This window comes from Erinaceus europaeus, chromosome 21 (genome assembly GCF_950295315.1).
Source record: "Erinaceus europaeus chromosome 21, mEriEur2.1, whole genome shotgun sequence".
In the NCBI taxonomy this organism is placed as follows: domain Eukaryota; kingdom Metazoa; phylum Chordata; class Mammalia; order Eulipotyphla; family Erinaceidae; genus Erinaceus; species Erinaceus europaeus.
Window position 1 is genome coordinate 37,559,749 of NC_080182.1, and position 24,135 is coordinate 37,583,883.

The window sequence follows — 24,135 nt, forward strand, 5'->3', positions numbered from 1 at the left end:
CAGGTGCACAGAGACACGAAGTAGAGATTAGGGGTGAATGAGAACCTGCCCATGCCCTAAGGGAGTAAAAGAGAGGGTTGGGAGCCAAAGAATGTAACCCGAATTTGAGTCCCTGCTCTGATCCTTACAAGTCCATCTCTTGATCTACAAAATGGACCTCAGAGGGCACGAAACAGCACGTCAGTGTCTCAGGAGATCAGACATCCTCAGTTAAGTGGTGATTGACATCATGACTTTTCTTCTTGCTTGTTTTAATGCAGCCTCTGGAATGAACCCAGGACCTTTGGCATGCAGAATATAGCAAGCAGTCCCTTGGGATCATTTTTCCCCATTTATAGAGAGAGAGAGAGAGAGAGAGAGAGAGAAAAGGGCGACACCATAGCATCACTCCATAATGTGTGATGAAGGGGACCTCCAAGACACCCCTGTAACCAAAACTTCTGGTCCATTAGAGGGGGCCCAGGTCAGTAAGGTGGGTGCCCACCCCCTTTGGTGCTACCCATCTTCCTTTGAAGCTGGAAGGCCAGAGAAATATTGTACAATATATCTAAGATCTTTTACCTTTGTACAAGCAATGGGAATAGAACATCTTTTGTTATTACTGTGAGGCATCAGGCAGGGGACAAATTCTATTCTATGTCACTCATGTGGTACCTGATCTCGAACCCAAGGCCTCACACCTAGGAAGGCACAGCTCTGCTAGGTGACATACCCTGAGCCCCTCGTTATTAGTTCCCAAAGGCTAGCAGCCCTGGAAGCATCTAGAACTTTACCTGTGCATATGTGTGTGTGTGTGTGTGTGTGTGTGTGTCAGTCACACGTGCATGTAACAGTCAGAACCTGGTTGCTTCACTTCAGGAAGGTGGATGTCAAATCACAAAGCAGCAAGCAGAAGGTAAGGTTTCCCACAGCCTGGACAGGCAGTCATCTCTGCTCTGAAAGGGGAAGCTGCGGAAGCGTGTGAGGTGTGTGGTCAGCTCCGGGAAGGAGGCTGCAGTGTGTGTGTTTTTGCCTTCCTTGGGACTCCACCATTCCTACAATACTGTAGCCACTTTGCTGTGCAAGAAAAACACTGCCTTTCATTACAGAGAAGTCTCCAATTGCTTTTCTCTCTTAACTAACATCTATGCTTCGTTATCACAGACCTGAGAGAAACTAATGGCACCTTACAGTAAGACTATAATTGAATTACCCTTTGTTAATTAGAAGTTTCTAAATCACCTTGATTCCCTTGGAGTAAAAAGCCTTGATATAAATAGACAGCGATAAGAATGGAACTGTGTTTAATTTAAGCAGTATCTTTTGAAATTTAATTAATTTAGTAGTAATAGTTTAAAATGAGCATGTCAAAACTATCAGTGGTCCATAGCGACTTGAGAGAGCATCCAGAAATTCCTAATCTCCTCTCCGGAAGTAGCTGGTTCTGCGCTCTGGGCCTCAGGAGCTCACTCCAGTTCTCCTCCCTCCTACAGGGAGGACTCAGGCCAGGCATGGAGTCATTCTAGTCGGTTCTTTGGAGACCTTCTGCTATAAAACTTCTGGGACTGGACTAGGGGTGGGGAAACACAGTAGGACCCTGGTCTTCTTTCCTGCCCCAGCCACCAGTGGTGGAGTTGACCACATGCCACTGGAGTGCACCTGCACGCCCACGGGTCCAGTGGAAAGTTCCTTTCCAAGTTGCTAATTTGCTCACTTACATCTCTCGCTCCTCTCTTACCACAGAGAATATTTGATCACCAGGTGCACTTAAAGTCTGTCCTCTGAGAATAGTACAAGGATGTCATGTAAACACATTGTCCTTACAGTTTCAGAAAGGAGTGTCTAACAATGCTAAGAGTTTGGCGTGACCAAAGACCAGAAGAGGGTGTGTGTGTGTGTGTGTGTGTGAGAGAGAGAGAGAGAGAGAGAGAGAGAGAGAGAGAGCTGACTGCTACATGTCTTCCACAGTAATTGTGCACAAAATAATGCATGACTCACAGTTTTTCCCTAAATCACATGAGGTTATTAAAAAGAGAAAGATTATTGTAAGTTAAGTGAATATGGATTTATGGCTTACAGAAAGGAACCACATGATAGATTGTTAATGTGCTGGTAGAAACTATTATGTAGTTTTTCAAGATGGTTTTGTCATTGCAGCTGAGTTCCTGTTTTAAAAAGGCAGCTTGGGGTTCATTTTTGTTGCTCAATTTTTGTTTTCTCTGAATATTGTGTTGTGCAGGACTAGAGACAATACAAGGTCAAGACCAAAGATCATTTTCAGTTTTTTTTTTCTAATTTTTTGTACTTCCTAAAACTAAAGTTGGAAATTTTAAAGCTTTGCCAACAATTTACACTGGGATAAATGTTTGAAATCTATGCACTGACTTCATGAGTGATCTTTTAATACTCTTGGACCCTCTGTTACGTTTTTTCTCCATTTCCACCAACGTCTTTTTCATAACGGAGATTCTCCAGCCCCTGCTCCATCTAAGTAGGTTTGAGGCCCTGTGGAGATTTCTAGGAAAGCTTACTCTCAGTTAACAAAGAAAATGGGTGATTTCTTTTTTATTTTATTTTTAATAGTTTTCAACTTAAAGGAATATTATTACCTTGAAATGTAATTTCATTAAACATTATAACATGAAATTGGAGAGACTAGAACCTTATATCAGTTACACAGATGGATGGATTTTGTGGCATTTTGCTTTTTTACTACTGTGTATTCATACAAACATGCACCTGGTTTTTGTTATTGTTGCTATTACCAGGGCTGTCGCTGAGGCTCATGTCTACCTGCATGTCTCTTCTGTTCCCAGCAGCCATTTCCTCCTCCTCCTCCTCCTCCTCCTCCTCTTCCTCTTCCTCCTCCTCCTCCTCCCCTTCCTCCTCCTCTTCCTCCTCCTCTTCCTCCTCCTCTTCCTCTTCCTCCTCCTCCTCCCCTTCCTCCTCTTCCTCCTCCTCCTCATCCTCCTCCTCCCCTTCCTCCTCCCTCCTCCTCTTCCTCCTCCTCTTCCTCCTCCTCCTCCTCCTTCTTCTTTCTTCTCCTTCTCCTCCTCCTCCTCCTTTCTTTCTTTTTTCTTTCTGTTTTAATAGAAAGGTGAGAGATTGAGGAGAAGAAGAAATACTTGTGAAGTTTCACCCCTGCAGGAAGGGACATACTGAATCCTAGTAATGCTAAATCCTAGTTAAGGGTGTGTGTGTGTGTGTGTGTGTGTGTGTGTGTGTGTGTGTGTGTGTGTGTGTGTGTGTGTGTGTGTAAATCCCTGTGCTAAAAAAAGTTTGGCTGTAACTATAGAACTTATTCTGCCATGTACATAAAATAAAAGTTTATCTGATTTAAAATAGATTTTTGAAAAGATGAATTAACCCTGGTGCATTCACTATCTTAATCCCTCTAAGCCCAGCCTCTGGAATTGTGCCTTGTCATCTTCTTTTATTCCTCTATAGAGCATTTTCCCTCTCCATTTCCTATCTGTGGGATTTTTCCTTGCTTGTTTCTGCTCTCCCCAGTCTGACGCACGTGTATTGCTAAGGACTTCTAGTGGTTAACTCTGGAAGTGCCTCAGAAATACCCACCAGTCAACATTCAGCCCAGCCTGTGTGTCTCCCACACCAGAGCAACTGCTAGAAAGAACCCGGGGCACGAACGGATTGTTTCAATTACGTGATGGTGCTGTTGTCATAAATTCCCTACCAAATCCAAATGGTTGTTTAAGTGAGGGCAGCAGAAACTGGGATTACAGTGGGTGTAATCATGATAAGTCTCTACCTTATATTTGCATGGTGATTGACTTCAGAAACTACAGCTCCACGTTTAATCTGTGAAATGCAGCTCATTCTAGCTGTGTGACTGCGGACTTGTATTAGAGTAAGAAATGACAAGAGACATGGACTGTAGTAGAGAGGTCTTCTGCTCATGTGAAAAACTAATTTGATGCCACTGAAGGGATGGGATGTTACTTTATAGGACCCGAAATGCGGTGACTGAGAGACTGAGATTGTGCCAGTGTTTCTAGAAGGAGACCCGACCCCCAGTCTGACCTTTAATGGGTAGGATCCTGTTAATACAAGTGAGCAGTGGATCTGCCTATTGGAGCAGAGTATTTCCAGGAACAAACAGATGACATGACATCTACCTCCCTCCCTCTAGCTATCTAGCCTCAGACTACCCCCCCCACACACACACACCTGAAAAACCACCCTGAGAATGACACTTTTAAAGATTTCCAGAATAAGCCTTTTCCATTAAATGTCACCTAAGTGTGTGGAGCTAAGAGTAACTGGGGAGAACCCTTAGCATTACTTAAAGAAAGCAGACTATCTGAAAAAAGATTATATTGTATCCTTTGGGACAAAATGGATGGAACTTGAGGTGACTATGCTTAATGGAATAAGAGGTGAAAGACAGCTATCCTGTGGTTTCACTCATCCAAAGTAAATCTAGAGATCTGATATCCATGAACTTAAGAAAAAAAATTAAAATACCAGAAGCAAGCAAACTTTTTGTAAGACTTGTGATAGCAACAGTGATTATCTGAGAGGCAGGAAGGGGGGACTTCGCTGGGGGATGTGGTGTGGAGCTGTATACACTGTAATAGTTTTCTATATACATAAACTATATGTAATAGTTTTCTATATTTCTGACAATCCTGTAACCTACTATTAAATCACAAGTAAAAAATTTTAAAAAAAAGAAAGCAGATTATTTAGTTTTGGGTTTATCTCAAAAGTGAACTTCATATCGGCAAAACCTATCTGAAAGCAAGCCGTACGCCCAGAGGCAAGGTTTGTCATGTGAAGTCAACCCTTCCTCGCCATGCAGTTTTGTCTTTCCTCATGCCCTGGGCCCGAACTTCCAGGACTGAACACAGGGCCTGCAGAGTCACTGCACCTCCCCCTGTGCTCACGTTATTCAAATGGGCTTTTCCTTTTGCTGACCTGTTTATGCTGCTTAAGAAGAACCTCCCATCTCGGGAGAGTTTCCCCTGCATCCTAACAGTATAGTCTTAATTGCTATTGGTCCCATCTCTCTCTCTTTCTCTCCCCCCCCCTCTCTCTCTCTTTCTCTCTCTCTCTCATTTATTCACACAAGGAGGGGGGAGAGAAAGAACGAAGGCATCACTCTGACACAGGTGATACTGGGGCTCGAACTCAGGACCTTAGGCTTCTAAGACCATCTCTCTAACCACTGTGCCACCTTCCACATTGGAAAACACACAATTTTCTTTTCCAGCTAGAGGACGGGAGAAGGAGAAGCACCACAGCCCTGCTCCCCTGCTTGTGACGCTTCCCTTTGCGTGGCATACCAGGGCTCACCCCCAGGTCCGTACACGTGGTGAGGCCTGTGCTCTGCAGAGTGAGCTGTCTCCCAGCCCACCGCTGTCCCAGGCTCTTCTCTCAGCACAGTGTGTGCGCGGCAGTGGGTGGAGGCAGGAATAAGAGCACGGCCATAGCTGGAACTTTAGTCTTCTGCTTATTTTTCCCTAGATAATTTTCCATCCTTGTGTCTTTTGGCTGCTACTTATAGAAATTTAGAATCATTGAGACATTCTGAATATTGAGTAAGTGAAAGCTCTGAAGGGAACTTTATGGAAGTTGGAGCAGACTGAAAAGTAGAGAATTCTTGGCTTCCTGAGTGTGGACCCTGGGTCCCTCAAAACTCCTAATTCACTCCAGACTTACATGGCCCTTGGCATCTGTTCTCTGGGAAGAGCCGATTGTTAAAATAGCTGAGGAGTGTTGAGGCAGCCTCACAGCGTGCCAGAACCATGCGCACTGAATGTCGGATGTGGTAGAGACTCAGGGCCTAACTTACATTTCACTGTAAACCCTCGCTTAAAGATTATTTCAGAAAGGCTACTCAAATGCACTGCCTTTTACACTCGGTTGTCAGGCACTTAGTTTGAAGATGTCAAGGTATTTGATCACGGTTGACATGTCAGAGAGCAGGCTTTACCCCAAACTGAAAGCTGTGCTCGCTTGCGCACAGCTCTGTCCTCAGGAAATGCAGACAGCCGTGCCCCAGTGGGTGAACTGAAGGCAGATGCCGCTCCCTGTCTGCCAGTCTCCTCTGTTCCCAGCCTCTGTTCCAGATTTTCATCCGCTTCTAGAGCTTCTAGAGCTCTGTCCTCCCCTACCTCACAGTCACTCACTCCCACATGCAAAGCTCCTGTCTTCCCCAAGGTCAACTGACACGGTCCCTGAGGTGTTTTTGTATTCCATGTAGCAGAGAGAGAACTGTTCTGTTGGCCGACCTGCTTTTCTGACTGTTGATAATGGAGCTCCCTGGCAGTTTGGAGTGCTGTGACCCTCACCCCACTTTCCCCACAAGCCCCCTGTGATCGCACCCTTGTATGCAGTGCAGCGACTTGCAGGAAAGGGCTGTTGCACAGTAGTGGGGCTGCCCACCTGTGGTCACCGTCTCTCCGTTTCCAAGTGGGCAGACCCAGAGCCTCCAGAGACCTTCCCTTCCTCCAGAAAGGCTGTCCTTACGGAGCTGTGTGAATATTTATTCATGGCTCCTGCTCTCTGCCCCCCCCCCCCCCCCCGCCTCTCCTGCTGAACTTTTTGTGCCAGCCGTTCTCTCTGCTTATTAACTTGAGTGATTCTGTTTTCATCTCATTTGCCTTTGAAATCGTTCCCTCGGGGGTGCAGACGTACCTTCACCTCAGCTGCTGCCTCTGTGCAGTGGCTGCGCTGACGTTTCCCCATGTCAGACCAGTGCTCACACAGGTTCTGTTGCTGCAGCTCTTCTCGGGATGGCGGTACACCCAGCACCTCAGCTCAACTGAGGTGCGGAGGAAAGACACTCAGAACCCTGAAATGCTTGCAGTTGAGGGTGGGTTACATTGTTCAGTGTGCTAGAAGTCTCCGTGTCTTACACCTATCTGTTGCCACTGAACTGACTCCCTGGTCAAGCATGTCTCCCCCCTTCCCAAACCCCTGCCTTTGTCTCTCTGTCCATCCCTTTCTCTTTCTTTCATTCCTCCCTTCACCCCCCAGTTCCTTCTTTCTCTTTCTTTGCTGGAGAGAGATGCCAGAGTGGCGCTCCGCCATCCATGGAGTCCTTTGAAGCTGGTGTGGAGACAGAGTCAGGGGCTCATGTGTGCTGAGCCTGTAACAAAGCCATAAAGCCATAGCCCCCAGTCCTTTCTCCAGCCGCCGCCCCCCTTTCACCTTTGCCTCTTCCTTCTGTGCCCCCAACACACCCGTTGCTGAGCCCGACTGCTCTCCTAGGCGATCTCCAGTGTCATCCCGGCACGCCCTCTGCTCCTCAGTGCAGTGCGGCTCCCTTTGCGGCTGTCCCCGCCTCCACACCCGCCCGTGCCCCCATTCTCCCTCACCTGTATCCGTGGTGCTGACGTCCCTCTTCCATTACAGTGCCTTTCACGTCGAAGCCCTAATCCCAAACCCTGTCCAGTCTGACTTTACTCTCCTCCCTAACTGAGAAGGGAACTCAGAGATACTTCATGGCTGCAAATGCCCTGCCTTCTCCCTGTCGTGCCTGCTCTGGGGTCTCGTATGTGATCGCGCCCAGAAAAGTTCCTCTCTGTGCTCACTGGCAGCGCAGCAGAACTCTGTGACTTTTCTGTCATATAGGGAGGGTTCTCCAAATTGAACAGAGAAAAGCATGGACGTGGAAGGGAAACTGCACACTACCCTGTTCCGAGTGGCTCTGGAAAGGGTTTGCTAGGTAGCAAGGGTTTTCACATGGACCTTGCTGGGAGGAAGGTGAGCAGCTGTGAGCGGCACAGCACCTCTGGGCCCCCGGGTGTGACTGGCGGCATGAGGTCACTTGTGTCCAGATGAGCTGGAGAGAGGGAGGGCCCCTGTTTGAACTGCGGCTCACCGTCTGGCAGAATCACCCACCACACGGGAACTTGCGCTCTGAGCTCCAGCGCATCACGTTCACAGTTCCCAGGTCGCACAAGGCAGGTGTGTCTCCCCGCAGTGACTTCACTGCCTTCTCGTCCCTGAGTGCAACGCAGTTGCATTTCTGCTGGAAGTTAGTGAAGGATTCCTGTAAGAATGCCTCTGAATTCCAGTTCAAGTCCTACGTCCACTGTCCCTGCATCTGATTATAAAACTCTTCACCCACAGCCTGTTAAGTATTATAGAGTGTGAAAAAGCAAGTAGAATTGTTACCTCAGAGAGAGTAATAAAAAAGCATGATAAATAGCACCGAAGCTTACAGATTCCTGAGGGAACTTCTATCTAATTTTCCATTCCATTCACAGAACGGATACATGGGATCACATGGCACAAGGCTGCGGCGTCCTGACTGTCCCCGAGCTCTAGAGACAATCGTGATAGAGAGAGAAAGAATGCTAAAGCAGTCTGGATGACCAGGCAGTCTAGAGGGGACACTGCTGTAGGTTGAATTGGGCTTCTGAAGTCTTCTGTCCTTGATTTGCGTCTGCTAGTCCTGGGATGGCCTGGTCCCCCCAGGCTCTCTCCTCGGGTGGTGGTTCCCAAAGTCACACCTGTTAGCTGGGCATTCACTCATAACCATGGGCCTCCAAGATCCTTGGAACTCTGGGGATGTGCATGGGAGAGGGCAAGTATATCATTTCCTAAGTCCATGGGCATATTTGATGCTAAGTGATGGGGGACGATTTGCTTGTTACATGTCACATAGTCATGGAATTTTTTTTAAAGGCTTTTTTTTCTTGCTCTGTTTTACTTCTTAACTTTTTATTCTTATTTATTTATTGAATAGAGACAGCCAGAAATCAAGAGGGAATGGAGTGATAGGGAGAGAGACAGAGTGATACCTGCAGTGTTGCTTCACACTCGCAATGCTTTCCCCTGCAGGTAGGAGTCGGGGCTTGAACCTGGGTCCTTGCACATTGTAACATGCACACTCGACCAGATAAGCCACCACCCAGCCCCTAGATGTTTTTTTAAATAATTTATTTTCCCTTTTGTTGCCCTTGTTGTTTTGTTGTTGTTGCAGTTATTGTTGTTGTTGTGGATAGGATAGAGAGAAATGGAGAGAGGAGGGGAAGACAGAGAGAGGGAATGAATGAAAGACACCTGCAGACCTGCTTCACCACCTGTGAAGCGACTCCCCTGCAGGTGGGGAGCCGGGGGCTCAAACCGGGATCCTCACGCTGGTCTTTGTGCTTCGCGCCACATGCGCTTAACCCACTGCGCTTAACCCACTGCGCTACTGCCCGGCCCCCTAGATGTTCTGTTTTATATCACTTAGCACTTCTGAAACTTTGTGCCTTAATTACAAATAGCTCTAACCATTAAGAGAGGACATTTCTACCTGAAACTGGAAGTCAAAGCAAAATAAAGGGGGGAGAGCTGGAAGATGCTATAACTGTTCTTTCACCCAAGGTACTAAAATTGGCAAGTGACTTTTGGGGCCTGGTGGTGACGCACCTGATTGAGTGCACATGTTACAATGTCCAAGGACCTGGGTTCAAGCCCCCAGTCCCCACCCACAGGAAAAAGCTTCACAAGTGGTGAAGCAGTACTGCAGGTGTCTCTCTGTCTCTCTCCCTTTCAAATTCTGGCTGCCTCTATCCAATAAATAAATAAAAATAAAAGCTTTTTCAGAGTTTGTGTTCCTAAGGTGAAAGCAATTTCAGTGAACTGTTTAAAATAACACTAAGATTCTTGCATAAAACTATAGGGTTGCTTTTTTCTGAAGACAGAATTTCTAGGTAACATGCAAGTTTCCAGACAAAATGGAGAGGCCGTCAGGTGGCCAGGTAGGGTAGTGCATGTGGACCCCAGGGTCCAGTCCATGGCATTACCTGTGCTGCAGCCCTGCTCTGGTGTCTCTCTCGCTTACTTGCTTGTTCACTCCCATTCATGTAAAATAAATCAGCAAACCTTAAAGGGGAAGCAGTCTATAGAGACAGAGCAGTGTCTGATAGATGGATTTAACAACAGTCCTTCTCATCAGCTCATCTGCAACCAGAGAAGTTTGTCTCTCTCCCATATAGAAAGTTACTTTCCAGACAAAACAGTTCCGATGAAAGGCATTTCTGGTTTCTTTCCAGCTTAATCAAATGCACGTTGAGATTTTTTGCTTTGCCTTTGGTCAAGACTGCCTGTTTTATAACTACTCATGTCCTGTATTAAAACCTTATAGTAGGGCTGATCAAACTTAATAGAACGGATTTCTGGAATATGTTAAATCATGGATTTCCCTAATGCATCCAATCTAGCAATTTCGGAGGCACTGGTAACTGGACACTAATATGAAATTAATTAGCAGCAACTGCATAAAGCACCTTGCCCTTGGTAAGCTGTCTGCGTGTCCACGTGGGAAGTCAGGAGGGCTGGCAGCATGTCTTATGTATGCAGGGGAGGATGAGGACAGACGGAATCACTGCATTCGCATTCATGAAAGCAGCAACTGTAAACCACCGCTGTGCGGGCCTCATAGCGGCATGTGCATGTAATTCACTCGGAGCAGAGCAGAGAGCGTCAGGCAGTTTCTCCCTTTGACTCATCTCTCAAGCTTCCTCCCACACGCCCTGCACCATCTGCTTTTTTCCTCTCTAAGGGGCTTATCTGCCTAGACTTGCGTCAGATCTAAGTGACTCCTCTTCCGTAACCGTGAGTTGCTGATGGTCAGGTAAACTGTTGATGTCATTTAAAGAGCTCACCAAAAGCACTTTATGAAAAACCATTTTAGGTTACTCTGTAGATGAGATGACACTAGCATACTGTGTAGAGGTTTTTGTTTGCTTTTTTTTGGGGGGGGGTTGGGGGGCTCACTAAAGTCTTCTAATTTTGTAAAGCCTCCTGCTTGAAATGTCCTGTTTTCGTTCAGTTGACCATCATATGTCAAGAACTATCTTGATACTCTGGGAAAAAGAAGAGTTCTTGGGGTTGAGAGGAATACCAGTTCCACTGTTTCTTTTTTTTTTATTTTTTAGTTGTATGAGTGATTTAATAATGTTCGACAAGATTGTGGGATAAGAGGAGTACAGCTCCCACCACCAGAGTTCCATATTCCATTCCCTCCATTGGAAAGGTCCCTAATCTTTATCCCTCTGGGAGTCTGGACCAAAGATTTTATGGGGTGCAGAAGGTGGAAGGTCTGGCTTCTATAATTGCTTCTCCATTGGATTGGGGTGCTGACAGGTGGATCCACACCCCCAGCCTGTTTCTCTCTCTCCCTAGTGGGGCAGGGCTCTGGGGAGGTGGGGCTCCAGGACACACTGGCAGGTTTGTCTGCCCAGTGAAGTCAGTCTGGCATCATGGTAGCATCTGCAGCTTGGCGGCTCTAAATTGTCTCTGCCTCCACTTGGGTCCCGTCGGCTTCTCTTCCTCTGTGTTTGGGTTTTGGTTTTGTGGTTTATGGCTTGTCCCGGTTACTGTTGATTCCCGTGGTGTCCATCTATGTGGATTTTGTTATCTTCATTCGGCAGAGGATAGTTGTGGATCTGCTAGGCTGCTGCATCTTGCCTCCTCCCCTCACTGTTTAACGACAGCCCCTTTGCCCAAAGTACCAGATGACCTCAGGAGGCGCTGGTGTTGAGGATTCACATAAATACAACTAACACTTGAGTCATCGTAGATGTTCCCCCTCAAGTGGGTTTTATAAGCACTGAATGGAAAAGGAACCACCATGGACGCGCCTTGTAGAGACGACACGTTGCCATGATTTTGGCCTCCTTACAAAGCAGCAGGTCCAGACTCAGAGGAGTGCTTCCCACCAGGTCTGCCGCTGCCCTCCTGCTGTCCTGGCCGCATCCTCTCTGCCCTGTGTTCCGCTTCCAAAAAGGGATGGGGAGGGAAGCCCAGTGCTGGACCCCACTAGAGCCTTCACCCAGGAGGCTCCCTTCCCTCAAGGAAGCCTTTCCTCAGGGAGAATATATGCAAAGACGAGAATAATGAACCCGGCTATAGTCAGGAACTTTCTGCCATATGCTTAGTGAAATACAAATGTGCGTCCTAACCAGAAACGTGTATAGTTAAGGCGAGAGGAAAGCCATCAGTTCCCAAGGCACTCGGTGGAAGCAGCAGCAGCTCTGGAGGAGTGCCTCCCCTCAGCCGGGCCTGCTCTGCCTCTTCAGCCTGGTCCGAGTTCTTCTTGGTGTTCAGGTGCTCCTTCCCGCCCCAGGCGCCTCCCCCGAGCCCTCTCTCGTACACCCTGCAAACACCTGCCCTTGACGTCCAAAGCTGGAATGGGTTTTCGCTATGTTCGAATTCTCCACCCTGGTGCGTTAGCTTTCTGATTTTATGGACGCTTTATAAGAGGGGAGGGCAGGTAGCCCTCCCACTGCCAGGAGAAGCCGTCCCTGTGTAGCACAGGCCGCAGAGCATGCTTCTGTGGGTGTCAGCATGGATGCTGCCGTGACACCGCCCCGCCCCACCGTGAAATGTCCCAGCAGTCACACCCAGTCGCACTGCCACATTCTGCTGTGGTTGCTCTTTTCAGTCCCAGGTCAGCAACCGTCTTCTCTGCTCCCAGCGCCTTAGCTCAGGGTGATCCTACCTTGGAGGAGCACAGGCAGCAGGAGGGCGTCCTTGTCCGGCCCCTGAGGCGAATGTGCCTTTCAGCCTGGCGTGTACTTTCTGCCCTATAGCTGTTTAGCTGATACTAAAAACTGGGATGGGAGGTGCTCCTCAGAACTTCATCACACCAGACTTTTCAAATGAAATCAGGTTAGTAGTGAGTGTTGGGAACAGTGCCATTGAACATAACAAAAGGGAGACATGCTCATTCACCTAAATTCAGAGCTACTAGCAAATGCTCTGCTGGGCCCTCCCCGTCAAGGAAGGTGGGGGTGGGTGACATATGCAGGTGCCGTCATGTGCTGGTGATAGGTTTCCTGTCACTGAGTCCTCACAGGAGCGAGCAGTGTCTTTTTTGACGGGTATGGCCCACTGTTGAGGTTCAGTGACTTGTCCTTGATGCGAAAGCTAGTGAGTAGCAGAGTCAGGTATTGAACCCGTGTGAGTGTGCCTGATCTGCCTGACTGTTTGGATCACCTTTCCCCTGAGGTTGTCTGAATTGGGAGCCTGTGCTTCACTCTGCCCATTTGTCCTGCATTCCGTAAGTTACTGCCCTGCGCATCTGCTTCAAGACCAGGCTCTGCTCATTGCTTGCTTCGTGTCCTCCCCCCACTGCCGTGTTCTCTGAGGGGCTGAGCCCCACCAGCCAGTCCTTTGATAGGGAGCTGCTGACAAGCGTCCTCCTTGCTGAAATAGCTCTGGCTCCTTCATCTCTCATCTGGCTTGACATCAAAGCTGAGAAAGGTTACTGATGACGAGGTGAACCGTTCCAGTATGCAAATTATGTAATGGCACAAATGACTTTATGGCAGAATAATCAAGTTCTTAACTATTCATCTCTATCACTGCCTGCTCGGTATGTCAGCTGTAGAAGAGAATAATTTAATTGACAGGAATGATCCAGATCTCAGAGAATGGATGTGAAAAGGCTCAATCCCAGAGTGCAAGGTCCACCGCTCGGCTGTGGACTTGTTGAAGGTGGGGACTAAACCCAGCTGTCTCGGCACCCTCAGTTCCTTCTCAGGGACTGCCACAGGGAACCCACTGCAGATGAATAGAAAAGACACGAAGTTGCCACTTGCTTTGGCCTTCAGGCCTGTTGGAACAGCGGAGCCCGATAATTGCTGTGTGACTCACTTTGTGAACCTGGTGCACTTTCTAAGAAACATGTTGATTAGGCTTTAGCTTCACCAAATGCAACTAATCCCACCACAGCATTCTTTGAATTGATCAAATAATTCAACCTACATATTAGTTCTTGTGTATAAAATGACAGCTATGGCACTTAGTGATAAACACTATAAACAAAAGGCATAATTTGAAAGGACAAAGAAATGTTGGATTGGTGCTTGTTATTTCAGATAGAACAGCCACACAAAGTAGATGAGTGATACCGGAATCATCAAATAAGATTATATGGGAACAGTGCAAACTATGTGGACATGTAAATACAAAAAGCAAGAAGCTGCACTTACAGTTGGGGGGTTGGGGACTCAGCTGTGGTGGTGGGAATGGTGTAGACTTGTACCCCTGTTGTCTTGTAATTTTATAAATCAATATCAAATCACTAGTAATAATTTAAAAATCATAATCACACACATTTAGACCTTGAGAGGTGAGTCTTACTATCTCATTTTCAGTGACACAAGAGACAAAAAGATCACGTCAGGTAGCTATTTCCCTAGCATTTTGCTAAGTAAAACCAAATGATCCCTGATCCGTTTGTTTACTCCCCTTAATTCAAGAGTGGCTTTTAAAGCAGGCACTCAAAATCAAATACTGTAAAATTCATTGATAGGAACATTTAAAATATTAGTTTGAATAGTAATAATAATAATAAATGCTGTTTTTGATCTTCATGGCAAGTTTTAAGCTGATTTCCTGGTGAAAATTGCATAGGTAAGTGGCTGGATATTGGCATTTTTCTATAAGAAACTGTTGAAAAGTGAGCCACTGAAACCGTGATAGCTGTGGGGGCCAGTTGGTGGTCTGGGAACACATGCACGGGCCTGGGTTCAAGCCCCTGGTCTCCACCTGCAGAGGTGAAGCTTTAGAAGTTGTCTCTGTCTTGTTCCCCCACTTTGTGTCCTATCAAATTTTTTTAAAAATAAATATTTTAAAAGCAGATTAGGCATGTATGCATGTTTATTTGTAACTTATCACACTGAAAAGAGCTCAGTTCAATACTGGCTTAAGGCTCAAATTCAGTGTTTTCCAGCCTAACTTCTGTAACAACAGAACTCAGAGCCACGGTTAAACAGCTACAAGAGGGTAGGTGACTTTATGATCTTTCACATAGACACACTTGAACTTGGGAGGCTGCAACAGTGTGATGTACACATGTGTGGTCACTCAGGTGGCCCAGTTGTATTTCTCACAAGTATCTGGTCTTCATTCACGGTTTTAACTCACAGCTCCCAAAGCCTCAGAATTTCCTAAGCATTGCAAGCATTGAAGGTGTCTCTTGTTTATGTTAATGAAGATACCTTTTTTTTTTTTTTTTCAGAGGCTTAGTTTATTTGGGAGGGGGGGCATTAATGGTTTACAGTGCAGCTGTTGACATATGGGTGAACTTTCTCATTTCACTGTGACAGGTGTCTGCAGAACACTCATTCACACCCATCCTGTACTCAAACCCTAACCCCCTGCCTCCCTCCCCTCCCCAGAGTCCTTAGCTTTGGTGCAATACACTACACCAGTCCAAAGTTTAGTTTCCCCTTTCTGTTCTTTTTTCTTTTGTCTGTTTTTTTTTTTAATTTGGAATATTTTTTAAATTTCTTTATTGGGGAATTAATGTTTTACATTCGACAGTAAATATAATAGTTTGTATGTGCATAACATGTCTCAGTTTTCCACACAACAATACAACCCCCACTAGGTCCTCAGTTCCGCCTGTGACCTGTGAGTGAGATCATCCCATATTCCTCCTTCTCTTTCTGGTTTATCTCGTTTAACATGATTCCTTCAAGCTCCGTCCAAGATGAGGAGAAGAAAGTGACTTCGTCATTCTTGCCTGCTGAGTGGTATTCCATTGTGTATAAGTACCCAGCCTTCTTAGCCACATCTCTGTTGTTGGACATCTAGGTTGCTTCTAAGTTTGTGCTATTACACTTTGTGCTGCTATGCACTTAAGTATTTACACATCTTTTTGACCAACACCTGAGGATGGGGGCTGGTTGCCAGGGAAACCAGCCTGACACTGTGGGCCTTTCCGCCACCCCCACCCCCCAGACTTCCTGGGAGGAGAAAAGGACCAGAGGTTGAATTAGATCCATGATGGCCAGTGAGTAATGTCTGTGTAGTGAAACCTCCTTAAAAACGGAGAAGGGCTTTGAAGGGCTTCCAGGTCTGTGAACTTGTGGACATCTAGGCAGAATGGGAGCCCTGAGAGGGCAGGGAAGCTCATGCCCGTCCTTACCTCTTGCTGGCCAGTGCTTCTCTTCCAATTGGCTGTTGTGAGTTGCAGCCTTTATACTAAACCAGTAAAGAATTCTGAGTAAGAATATACTGAGTAAAGAATTCTGAGAACCACTTCTCCAAATTCATGGAACCTGAGACATGGCCCTGGGAACCTCAGATTTATGTCCAGTCGGTCAGAAGAACAGGTAACAACCACCTGGATTTTCAAGGAGGAATGTGGAGGGTAGTGCTGGGAGACTAAGCTCTCTATTCGTAGAGCCCAGCACCCTCTCTGGGTGATGGTGCCAGCATTAAGCTGAAGTCGGCTGGTGTCTGAGTATCGCATCGCCTGTGGCTGTGGAAAAGCCTCCCCGTAGCCTGTGTTTGGGGCGGGGGGCTGGTGTGTGACATTGCACCTGTCACTGCCACCTCACATCTGGCCGTTCTCTTCACAGATGATCCAGTCCCTCAAGGCGCTGATCGAGCATGCAGACACTGTCTATGAGAAGATCGTGCACTGTCAGAAGGCGGGTAAGTGAACGTCTGCTTCTTTAAATGCAGTGAGTAGCTGCACATAGCTTGCTTCTACTGCATGTTTTTGGAACTCTATCTAGAAAACCCAGTCAGTCTAAACATTGGTTTTCCATGGCTCACAGAAATAGTCATGGACAGGCTCTCAAGGCCGGATAACAGACTCTGCTGGTGGAAGCTTCTTAAAGCACACGGGCATTGGCTGGGGTGTCTGAGTGGCGAGAGAAGGTGCAGCTGTTGGATCCCAGGTGTTTGTGATGAGCGGCCAGAAGTGAAAACCTCGGTCTGCACCACTTGACTGCCAGACAACACCCCACACACCTGTACCTTTTTAGCACAGCGTCTCAGCCAAGAATGGCTTCTTAGAAAGGAGACTGGAACTAGTCAGAGCCTCTTCACATTCTTAATGCACTGACATTTCCAAATGCTGATGAATTCATTAATTTTAAACAACCAGATGTTGTATGTTGTTACATAAACAACACTCTAATTAATTTTAAGTGTGATAAAACAAAAAACCAAGTGTTATGCATTGTAATAAGAATACGCAAAATGGACTTCCCAGCTTTTGGAGCTTTTGAGTATAAATTTGGAAGACTAATACGGAAAATGTGCCACTTACATGAGAACCACCTGTGCTTAGTTCCTAAGGTTTTCTAAATTCAAGAGACTAATTATTACCCTGTCTTTAAAAAAAAAAAAATCTCTCATCTCAGAAGTGAACTCCTTGAAAAGTTGAAAATAAGGATACATGTGTTAATCTTCATTTGGGTATTTATTGAAGGAACGGTCACCTTAGTGGTTGATAAACAGACTCCCAAATTCTTATCTTGTTAGCAAAATATTACGAGCAAAGCGACGGAGCTGCTTCTAGTTCTTTCTGGACTACTGTCTCCGACAACCACAACTAAATCCATATTTCAGACACCACATTAGTCATGCCATTATCCTACACAAAGTCATCTAGTCGCCTGTGCACCTGTTGTGTTGAATCTCCTTTGTCTAATTCCACCATGCAGGGTCATCTACCATTTTCTTAAGGTTATATAAAATATCTGTTTACTAATTGAATGCTTCAACTTCTGCTATGCCCGAGGTACTTCTAAGATTCATTATCTACCAACATATTACAAAGTAAACAGCATTGGTTTTCGACTTGTCCAACCTTTTATATTAAACCAGAGAGAGAAATTAAGCACACACAATAGAAGTACAGGGTGAAACCTCAGTGGACTGTAGTCTACCACAGCTGATCCAAGGACCCAGAGGAATGATGGGGTGGGTGCTAAGTGTGGGCTCAAAATCCGGTGCCTGGAGGAGGAGGAGGAGGCGCGTGGATTGGCGGAGAATGAAATGTACTGATGACACCTTTCTTGGGGTGATGTGGGTCCCTTGACAGCATCAGTCCATGAATCAGTATTGTCTCGGTGATTTTGAAGTCGAAAAATAGAAGGAAAAAAAAAAAAGAGTAAGTGCATAGAATCCAAGGTATTGAGTTGCCCTGCTATGTTACTGAGTGTGAACTCAGGTGGCTTGTGAGGCCTAAGGAAGCCCCACAGGGGCACATTGTGGGAGAGGGACTGAGCTTTAAGGAAGTGACCCTGGCTGCATTCCGAGAACTTTCCTGGGCAGAACTTGGTGGGTAGGCTACCAGGATGGCGAGGACAGAAAGGCAGTACAACCCTGCACAGCCGTCCGGTTGGTCTTTGGGCAGCCCTTCTCCATCTCTTGTTACCGTAGCTTTCCATTGGTCATCCCTCTGGTAAGACATCCCTCCTCTTCCTTTCTGTCAGTTTGTCCTTTTCTTTATTTCTGTCTCAACATTCCTTCCAGATTTTTTCTTTTCCCTGCCAGGGCTTTGCTGGGATTTCACGCCTGCACAGTTCTCCTTCTCCCAGTGGGCTCTGCTACCCCTCGCCCAAGGCAGAGTGTGAGAGACAGAGAAGAGTCCCATAGTGGTGATCCATCTGCCATAAAGCTTCCCCTCTGCATGGTGCTCCCATGTGATGATGACCTGAGGTTTGAACTCGGGTCCTTATGCATGCTCAGGGGTGCACTCTACTGGATTAGCTATATCTCCCAGTCCCCTTTCAGTTTGCCAGGACTTGTATTACCTAACCATTCTCTTCAGCAACTCAAGCCATGTATTTGCTTTAATCTTGGAGAGCTGCTGAAAAGACTGCGTATTTTTTAAGTGAATTATGCCTTCCAAACAGGATAAGAATCTCCTATGGTACCAAGACTGACAATTGAGTTACTGTCGGCATTTCACCTCTAACATCTGTTCTGGCATTCTGTACAGCATAGTCACTCAAAAATCAGTTGACCAGATGTGATTTGACAGTCACTAGGTATTTAATTCTGTTAAGCACATATATTGCTATGAGAATTATGGACTGTTAGAATCCTAACCTGCTTTTAGTGTAGGTGGGGTGGGGAGAAGAACTGTTCATTAACTCAGTAATTTGAATAATTGTAAGTTATTTGCAAGTTCATCAGTCTGTGAAGTTCTACGAAGGATGTGTTTGCCTGTATCTTAAAAAGCAGAAGAGAGATTTGGCCATTAAAAATTTATATCAAGGATAAGAAAGACTAACCACTGTTACAGTTCTGGCTGTTCTGAGTTTAAACCTTTATTGAAGTATGTGCCTTTTACCTTTGAGTTCCACAGTTACTGCTAACCTCCTATACACTGTTATCCCAAGGCCTTTTTTTAGGGTCCTTTGATCTTTTGTTTTTTGTGTTTACAGTTATGGTAAGAGCACAGTCATAGGAAGAATTGCTAATTTGTATTGAGCTTGAAGCCATGTGCTTTTGATTTTACTTCTGATAAGTAATTGTTCTTCTATTTGCAGGACTTTTTATCTTAAAGTCACAGAATGAAAATATAGGTCATCAAAATGCTGAGAGGATTATGTTGTTATTTTTTTAAAAGCAGACCTATTTTTAACTAAAGAAAAGCCACCTTTTCCAAGGGCAAAAAAGTAAACTGGAGGTCAGAAGGAAGAGGAATGTGGGCTCACAAGCCCTATTGGCAGCACAGATAATGGTGAGGTTGGGGGAGGGGGTCTCCGGGTTTGGCCCCAGTGGGCACTAGCGTGTGTTCCACTTGCCCATGACCATCACTTAAAGGGTTCACACTACTTTAGGGGGCACTGCATTAAGAAATGATGCAGGGAGACAAGAGATGGCCTTCTCCCTTTCATTCTGAATCATAATCAGCCAACAGTCTTTATCTGGTGCAGCCATGATTTCCATTTTCTTAGAATACATTCAGAGCAAGGTGAGGTCACCCTGGGGCCAGTTTCACCTGCAGTGCTTCCCGAGGAGGCTGTGTAGGAGGCTGCCATGCTGTGCAGAGAAGCTGGGGAACCACGGGGGCTGGGAACTGGGAACTGGGAACCAGCCGTGTAGCCCATCTCTTTTTTTTATTATTTTTTTAAATTAAATAATTAATTAATTAATTAATTAATTTTCCTTTTTGTTGCCCTTGTTGTTTAACATTGTTGTGGTTATTAATGTCGTTGTTGTTGGATAGGACAGAGAGAAATGGAGAGAGGAGGGGAAGACAGAGAGGAGGAGAGAAAGACAGACACCTGCAGACCTGCTTCACCGCCTGTGAAACGACTCCCCTGCAGGTGGGGAGTCGGGGGCTCGAACTGGGATCCTTACGCAGGTCCTGGCGATTTGCGCCACGTGCGCTTAACCCGCTGTGCCACCGCCCGACTCCCTGTAGCCCATCTCTTAAGAAAAGAGAGAGACAAGGGGGCTGGGCAGTAGCGCAGCGGGTTAAGCACACATGACACAAAGCACAAGGACCGGCATAAGGATCCCAGTTCGAGCCCCCGGCTCCTCACCTGCAGGGGAGTCGCTTCACAGGCGGTGAAGCAGGTCTGCAGGTGTCTGTCTTTCTCTCCCCCTCTCTGTCTTCCACAGACAGAGAGGCATGTCAGGCGTGTGGGAGCATTGGTTCAGAGTCATGTCAGCCAAAAGTCCTGTTCAGTGGGGGGGCAGGAGTGTAGTGGGTCTACACAGCCATGCGAGTGAGAAAGGCAGTGGAGGCAGCTCAGCTATACAGGAGGGAGCTCGTGTGGGTGAGAAAGCACAGGTATTCCTCTAAAATTGACAGATGCTTATTCTCCCACGAAATAGAAACGCGCAAGTCCTTCAGGTCAGAGCAGTGGAGAGAGAAGCAGCGGAAATGGTCTTTCTTTATTCCTTAAGTTGCATTGTGTATTGTACCTTTATATAAACTTGGAGGTGCAGGTCATTAGAATTCAACATGTGCCGACGCTGCATCCCGTTCACTGAAAGTCCAGTTCTACCCCTCATCTTCTAGGACAAGCCACCAGCCCACGTGACTCTAGCCCTCTGGTAACCACTGAGTGGCCTAGCAGTCTGAAATCAAGTGTTTTATTTGGTTCACCTGGCTTTTGGTTTGGTTTGGTTTGGTTGGTTTGTCTGTAGATCATACGGTGTCTGTCTGTCCATCTAGCAGTATCACTGTGCACAGCATCCTCTAGATTCACCCAGGTAGTTGCAAATGGCAGGACTGCACTTGTCTATACAGCCGCGTAACGACCCACTGTCACATCTTCCGTCACAAATAATGTTGCAGTAAATATGCGGGATGTGTATCTTCTCCAACTGTGCATTTCTGTGTTTGGGGTGATTACCGGAAGTGAGATGACTGAATCAGTGTGGACTTCCTAGCTCAGACTTTCCTGAGGGGTCTCTGTGACCATCTCCATCACAGGGTGCTGATCGACAGCTCTCCCAGCAGTGCATACGGATTCCTGCCTTTCCACGTCCTTCCCAGCACTTGTTTCTCCTTTCTTTTCCCCAGAGAATGGCCATCCTGCAGGTGTGAGGTGGTAGCTGACTTGTGATTCTGATATGCATCTCCCAAGTGCTGAGAGGCGACGTGTACCTGCGGAGAGAGGTAGCTCAGTGGGTAGCAGTCTTCAGTCAGAGGGCTCGCGTGGTCCATGTGTAGTTTCCCAGCAGTGCAAATACCAGCGGCGCCCTGACCTCTCTTCCCCACCCCACCCTCACCCCTCTCATCATTTTTTAAGAGAGTTGAACTGTTTTTTTTTTCAGAGCTGAAGTCTTGCACATGTTCACGTTCATAATTCCTAGGCCACGTTTTCACTCAGATAGACAGAAAAGAGACCCAGAGAGGAAGGGCCAGGTATGTCCTGGTGGGGGCACAGCTCAGCATTCACCCTGCCCAGTGAGCGGGCCCTCCAGCCCCATGATGGAATATCTTGTCATGGCTCCAGGGGCCATCAGTATGTCTCCTAAGTTTCTTCCACATGATTCGCTTGTTTGGGTTTTTGTTATTGTTGAGTTTTGTGAACTTTGTAAATTTTGACTATTACCTACTCTGTGCGCACGCGCACACACACACACACACACGCGCGCACACGCACACACACACGCATGCATGCACACACACATGCATGCACACACACACATGCGCGCACACACACACACGTACAAATACCTGCTTGCATTCAGTTGATGTCTTTTCCTTTCGCTACAAGTTTCTGCCAAGAAGTGTGGAAACTTTTTGGTTTGCCAAAGTCCCATTTGTTTATTTTTGCTTTTGCTTCCCTTTCCAGTGGACTTGAGTCCCCAAACAGTATCTCTGAGGCATGTATCAAGGAGCATGTGGCCTTAGTTCCCTTCCAGGCATTTGGTATCTCAGGGCTCACTCTGCAGTCCCTGCTCCGCCTAGAGCGTATTCGTGCAGGTCGTGTGAGTGGCCTCAGCTCCCTGGGCACATGGCTCTCCATCTCCCGGCAACCTGTGTTGAGATGACTTTCCCTGCGCCACTGTCCACTCTTGGCTCAAAGGTTAAAAAGAAAAGAAAAATGTTTATGGGAAGCCAGGCAGTTATGCACCCAGCAGACCATATGTGTCACAATGAGCAAAGACCAGGGTTCAAGCCCCAGGCTCTACCTTCAAGGGAGAAGCTTCACAAGCAGTGAAGTAGTGCACAGACATTTCCCAGTCCTCTCCCTCTCTGCTTACCCCTCTGGATTTTTCTGTATCTACCCAGTAAATAAATAAATATTTAAGTGTTTATAAAAAGTTGATAGAAGGTTAGTCAAATTCTTCCAGGGGAAAAGTCTTTTTTTACACCTTAATATCGTTCTCTATTTCAATGACCAAAAATCACAGGCTGCCTTTGAATTTTAACTTCTTTTTAAGTCACTGAATTGATCTGCCTCATGATAGGAAAGCGATTTAAAAGGAAGCCCAAGATGCTTTGCTCCAGTAAATTAGATGCTTATATCAGGCGATTTTAAATGGAAAATAATTTGTTCTCAGGAATGAAAAAAAAAAAAAAGAAATCAGTGGCATATTTCCTATCAAAGGTGGTGAATTAATGCATATTTTTAATCTCTGTTCCCTTCTGAAACTCCATTAAAATATCAGTCAGGTTTATTTGTAAAGGGGATGAGTCCATAAATGCAAAGAGAATGGGAGCAACAAGGTTTTGGAGACTGAAAAACAGCTCAACAACTGACAGTCAGCCTAAGGAGGCAGAATCTGGAGCCTACAGTGCAGGGCCTAACCGGCTCTGCTTTCCGCTGTCGCCCACCCCTGCCACTTCAGGGGGGGTACTTTGTGCCTCTGGAGGTTGGGGCAGAGGTAAGAGGGCTGGCAGAAAGCTGCACCGGAGCCGCTGGAGGGGCTGCAGAGACAGCCCGGCCGCTAGCACGCGTGCTCTGCTATGCACATGGCCAGGGCAAGCCCAGCGTGGGAGGAAGTTCCGCTGCTGTGGTGCGTCTCTCTGAATGCAGACGGTGGCCCGGGGTGGTGGAACAGCACATGTGCCATGCCTCACGCTCCGCAGAAACAAAAAAGCAACAGCAAGAGCAGCAGTCAGAGCCTAGAGTAGGAAGGAACTCTATGTCTTGACAGTTAAAAATCATGAAAAGTTTCCATAACGGTAGTTGTTCGGGTTAAAAGAAAGAGAGAAATATAGCTCACCTGGATAGTACGCTCTGCTATGTGCACACGCCAGGTTTGAGCCCAGCCCCTAGTGTATTGAAAGGCACTTGAGTGCTATGGTATATATTTCCTTTTTTCTTTTTTCCTCTCTCTCTTTCTTTCTTTATCTATAAAGTCAGCCCATAGCAGTGAATCCACAGTGACTGCAAGAAGGGGGGCGGGGGTAGCATAAGCGTGTTACTTAGAAATATGCACAGAACTACTAAAAAAAACAAATTAAGAAACTCAGTCAAGGGGCTGTATATAACTGCTTCTGGAGAGGGGGAGCAAGCAAAGACTTTTTTTCTTTCCATTTTATTGGCTAGATCGGAGAAATTGAGAGGGGGAGAGAGGGAGAGAGAAAGAGAAACACTTGAAGACCCGCTTCACTGCTCGTGAAGCATCCTCCCTGCAAGTGGGGAGTGGGGGCTCGAACCCAGTTCCTTGTGCGGCTCCTGGCACGTAGTACTGTGTGCATTTGACTGGGCGCAACACCGCTCAGCCCCACGAGGACTCTTTAAATTCAGTGCCTGCATAATTGCCATAAAAATGGAATACTAGTATGTTCTACATGAGTAAAACTAACAAAAAGTAAAAGTCAAGAAGGCATCAAGGGAGAGAGAGGACACCCCCGGCCGAGGCTGTTCCGAGAAGAGGCGGTGTACTCACTGTGGTGGACCTGCCATGTCCCCACCCCGGCCTTAGTGTCTGTGTTTCTTGAGTGAGGAAACCCTCACT

General features: G+C 46.6%; 1 protein-coding gene across 5 annotated transcripts in view; it reads left to right on the plus strand.

Annotated features, from left to right (window-relative positions):
- Window positions 1–24,135, plus strand: part of PLCL2 (phospholipase C like 2) — a 253,669-nt gene that overhangs the window by 152,528 nt on the left and 77,006 nt on the right. For all 5 annotated transcript variants that reach the window (XM_060180862.1, XM_060180866.1, XM_060180864.1 and 2 more), the window contains exon 4: window positions 16,320–16,395. In XM_060180862.1, the coding sequence (XP_060036845.1) occupies window positions 16,320–16,395 (76 nt within the window). The remainder of the gene's footprint in view (window positions 1–16,319; window positions 16,396–24,135) is intronic.